This window comes from Protomyctophum parallelum (assembly GCF_964188405.1).
Source record: "Protomyctophum parallelum genome assembly, chromosome: 12".
NCBI lineage: Eukaryota > Metazoa > Chordata > Actinopteri > Myctophiformes > Myctophidae > Protomyctophum > Protomyctophum parallelum.
The window spans coordinates 35,517,308-35,522,307 of record NC_139712.1 but is presented as its reverse complement, the minus strand read 5'-3'; the positions used below and the strand labels follow the sequence as shown (position 1 = coordinate 35,522,307).

The window sequence follows — 5,000 nt, the reverse complement described above, 5'->3', positions numbered from 1 at the left end:
TTACTCCCCTGATGAACATAAGATGCACGCACACGCACACGCATGAACACAGACACATGCGCACACTCTGTCTCTGTCTCTCTCTCCCTCTCACACACGCACGCACAGTAATTAGTTAGTCTGGTTTCCAGATTCAATCAGGTTTTATTTGTCGGTCGTTAACAACAACAGATGCTGATTGGCTGTGTCTGGCCTCTCGGTGCTTGTCATTCACACTGCAGCAGCCAATCAAGTCCCAGAGGGGCTGGCCCTGAGTCAAAGTACCCACAATGCTTTGCGGTGCGGGAGGTAATGTGAATGTTAAACAGATGAGGCTCATAAAGTTCTCCTGATTGTGTTAAAGCTTCAATCCCTTCAACAGTAGTTGTGTTTCCTGGTGGCTTTAATTGTTCCACAGTGGAAAACGGAGACATTATGCGGTCGCGGACCACGCTCCCAGAACGGCTGGCCAACGTAGAAGCGCTCGGCCCTACTGGTCAAAGTTTGTACTGCAGGCGGGCCCGTGCATTTACCACGAGGAAACCCCGTGCAGATGTGGCTTAGGATTGAGCGCTATATAGTTAGCACTTCTGCATTTTGAAAAAAATGTGGAAGTACAGCGTTATTCCGGGTGCGTCAAAATGCCACTGAGCAACTTCCATTGAAATGAATAGCAGAGGGCGGGGCTGTCGCTCCTGGTCCACACTCTATCCTTTATAACTCTGTGTTGCAGACTCATTTTTATAGGGCGTGAGTCACTTCTTCAAGTTTCCCAACAAATTAGTTTTTCAAAAGGTTAAGTTGGGTAATATTATGCAAAAAAATACCTTAATTTATTGTGAACACTGGGGGATGGACTTACAAAAGAAGAAGAGATCAGAGGAGATGTGGAGGAGAGGAAGTTTATAAGGTTACAGATAAAAAAATGAAATGCCAACTGTTTCGACCGCTTAAAGTCTTCGTCAGGGCGAGGAATCTCTGGAGACCTCAAATGACACGCTGAAGAGGTGTTATGGGTTGGAGAAGATGGTAACTTCAGTGCAGACAGAGTCTCTCCCTGACTGTACAGTCTGTGTGGATGACAGATTGTGGCCTGCATGGTCACTCATCAAGGGTAATTAAAAATTGTTGCAGGTGTATAAAATCACAGTTTCATTCGCATGGTTAAAGTTACTTGGACAAAAGTCAACTCTAAATGTCTAATAAATACTAATGTCTGATGGTTGCAATGAACTGCTGCTTTAACTCCGCTGTCTCTATAGTTTTCTCTCTCTCTGTTTCTGTATGAACTCAACGGTGTTGTTCTTCTCTGACTGTAAATATGAACTAAATAACTACTAAACAGCAGAACTGTAGTCTTGGGTTTCCAGAAGGTGGCAAGGTGTCCATTTCCTGTTCCATATCGTTGTTTGATTGGCTCAGCAGCACTGGTTGGAATGGGAAAGAAGAACAATGTGTTTCCTGTTTCAATCTGCTGCTCAGCCAATCAAACGGCGACGAGGCGTTTACGGTCATGAGAAGAGGCATCGTGATGCAACATCTTACTAATATTTCTGCTTTACTATAAACCACTGCTACAGCCTGTCTCTCTTTCTGTCTGTCTGTCTGTCTGTCTGTCTGTCTGTCTGTCTGTCTGTCTGTCTGTCTGTCTGTCTGTCTGTCTGTCTGTCTGTCTGTCTGTCTGTCTGTCTGTCCGTCTGTCTGTCCGTCTGCATGCATTTGATTGACAGCTGCTATAATCGCAACTCAACTCACAACGCCGTACATCCGTATCGCTCCTGCTCCTGGAGACAAACAGCTGACAGGTCAGACACACTCACCAGAGCTGAGCATGCATGCACACATGCACGCACGCACGCAGGCACGCAAGATCTCTTGAAACTTTTAACACTAATGTTTCACGAAAATAGTCCATTAATGGTCCATTTGGTTCCAAATTAAAACGTTTGGTAACCAGCGGTATTGTAATGGTCCGGAGACGTGAAGTCCACATACTGTACCAGCTCTGAGAGTGATCCATCCATCCATCCATCTTCAACCGCTTATCCATAGTCGGGTCGCGGGGGCAACAGTTCCACCAGAGAGCTCCAGACTTCCCTCTCCAGAGCAACATTAGTTGCTCTTCCGAGACGTTCCAAGGCCAGTGAGTCGATGTAATCCCTCCATCTGCACCTTGGTCTGCCCCGGGGTCTCCTCCCAGTGGGACGTGCATCGAGGACCTCCCTAGGGAGACGCCCGAGAGGCATCCTAACCATTTGTGTGATGAAAACCAGAAACGATTCCAAATGTTCCTCATGTTCCCAACCCTACAACTAGCAAAGCCTTAACCCATTGAGGAATAAGACCAGATTCTACAAAATGTCTTCTAAATCCTGACGGTTTTCTGAAAAACCTTATGTTTCTATATCGGTGGTGCTCAAACTATTTCATGTCAAGGAGCTCCAGAATTATCATGTAATTGGCCACCGAGCCCCATCTGAAAATATGTTGTTCCAGGAACCCGCCAGTAGCAAAGATATGAGTATAAAACATTTCCTGTGAAAGAATATATATTAAAAGATTTGCACCACATTTTCCATTTTCAAAAAAATAGCAGATCTACAAGCTGGTAGATCTGCTATTTTTTCAACAGCTATAAAGTTTAAAATGGTTAAAGTGGTTAAAAGCTCTAAAGGTGACACAAGGTGCGTTTGTCAGGTCTAAATGGGTTTAATATGGTTGTGTGTTGCGTTGCGTTGCAGGGGCGGTGACGCGCGGCCCGGATCCGGAGCCAGAGACAAAGTCGGACCACACGGTGAAGATCGCCGGAGCCACCGCCGGAGTTCTGCTGTCAATCATCATCTTCCTCGGAGTTATCCTGCTGATGAAGAAACGGTAACACACGCACACGCTCGTGCATTCACATTCACATTCACATTCACATTCACATTCACATTCACATTCACATCCACACGCACGCACATTCACATAATACATTTATATAAATGTCCAACAGCTGCTTAAACACTAACACAGACACGCACGCAAGCACGCACACACACATACACAAACGCATGCACGCACGCACACACTCACAAAGACACACGGAACAGTTTAGGCGTTTTGAAGATGAAAAAGAAATTTTGATGAAAGTGATTCATTGGTTCAGGGATTTACGACCCCAGGCAAGACACACACACACACGCGCGCGCGCGCGCGCACACACACACACACACACACACACACACACACACACACACACACACACACACACACACACACACACACACACACACACACACAGCAGGGAATAAGAAAAAGGTGCCAAATAACTGAGAATAATACTACTACTACTACTACTACTAATACTACTACTACTAATAATAATACTACTACTAATAATAATAAGGGTAATAATAATGCTTGATCATTTAGCATGCTCAAAATTGTATTCCATGTACACATGGATTGAACGGCCCGTTACAAGTAAATAAAACGCTCAGGCAAGTGGAATGTTCAAGTTACCTTACCCAACGGGCAAGTGCAGTTGAGTGAGGATTGCCCTTGCGCTGTCCACCCCACTCAACCATTTATAGGTCACATGATGTCACCACAGTCACTTGCAATGCACACAGCTAAATATTGAAGTAACATGTGTGGAAGTGGAAAGTAAAAGGGACAAATTCAGATTTTATCTATCATTTTAGAATGGCAATTTACGAAGCGGACATGACCATTGGGCAAGTAGAACGTGACCTCTGACCTGTACTTGCCCGACTCTCCCCTTAGTGTCGAGCCCTGAAATACAATACATGTATTTAATGAACTATGGACTATAGAAGACCAGTGGAGTAAAGCCCCCCCCCCCTCCCTCTCTCTCTCTCTCTCTCCCTCCCTCTCTCTCTCTCTCTCTCTCTCTCTCTCTCCTTGTCACAAGCCCATCCTAACCTCGCCCACCCTCACTCTCTCTCTGTGCAGCACCGTTCACCAATCACCATTAAGCCCTGTGTCGCTATGGTAACATTACATTAACTGTATGTTAATTTAACTTCATTTATTTTCTGTCAGAGACATTAATGTGGTCTCCTTTCTTTCTTTTTTTGCTTTCTTTCTTTCTTTCTTTCTCTCCCTCCTTCTCTCCCCCAATTTCATCCCTCCTTCCATTCTGCCCCCCCCCCCCCACCACCACCAACACTCAGCCGAAGAAATTCTCACTCCTACACATATTACCTGTAAGTAACACCTCTGAACTATGACCCTTGACCTCTGAACAAAAATTGCTTTTATTTGCGCCGCCCTCGTTGAAAACAATGTATTTCAAACTCCAGCTTGTCCCTCTCCAGGCTGCAAGAACAGCACTCGAGTGCTCGGTTTCTGCCCCCTCAATATCGTAGGATATCAATAGGATAGGATAGGATAGAGCAGACAGGGGCTCAGCAACCTTTTATATTTGTGTGTATATATATATATATATATATATATATATATATATGCAGCTAGTCTCTGTGTGTACATGTACGTTATGTGTACGTACATCTGTAATGTAACTCGATAACCGTTCGCCCCACCGACTTCAACTTTGACACATGCATTCCACACCCCCAAAGGGAGTGCAGTGCCCCATGTCAAGTCCGTCGGATAGCCGGTTGTCTAGAACAAGCACAATAGCTTCTGCCCGGGCTCTGGACCTGACTATATCTCCGTATATGGAGCTGACCTGTTCTGACATCAGCATTGACTCCATATTCGCGCATGCCTGACAAATAATTCCATATATGGGCATAAACGGGACACAGACATAATAACGGGGTGGGGCATTAATTTCCAACTTGCATCGTTCCAAGTAGACCGGTGCCGCTCTAGTAAGTTTAAATGACACCACATCAAAATGAAATACTTTGTTAGATTTTGATTGTCCAAATACATAACAATGCCTTCTGATATTACATAATCTGTCATATCAGGACATAGTAATGATAGCGTAACCTACTGTATGTCCCAGACTCCAACTGTGGCTTCTTCAGCAGTCAGAGCAGAGCTTA

At 44.9% G+C, this 5,000-nt stretch overlaps 1 protein-coding gene across 2 annotated transcripts in view; it reads left to right on the top strand.

The window, feature by feature from the left end:
• The window catches only part of LOC310868026 (receptor-type tyrosine-protein phosphatase mu-like), a 123,206-nt gene that overhangs the window by 80,473 nt on the left and 37,733 nt on the right, over positions 1 to 5,000 (top strand). Inside the window, exons 18-19 of one of the 2 annotated variants that reach the window (XM_083778230.1) lie at positions 2,721 to 2,853; positions 4,158 to 4,190. In XM_083778230.1, the coding sequence (XP_083634356.1) occupies positions 2,721 to 2,853; positions 4,158 to 4,190 (166 nt within the window). The remainder of the gene's footprint in view (positions 1 to 2,720; positions 2,854 to 4,157; positions 4,191 to 5,000) is intronic. The other variant, XM_083778231.1, reaches the window with a different exon arrangement.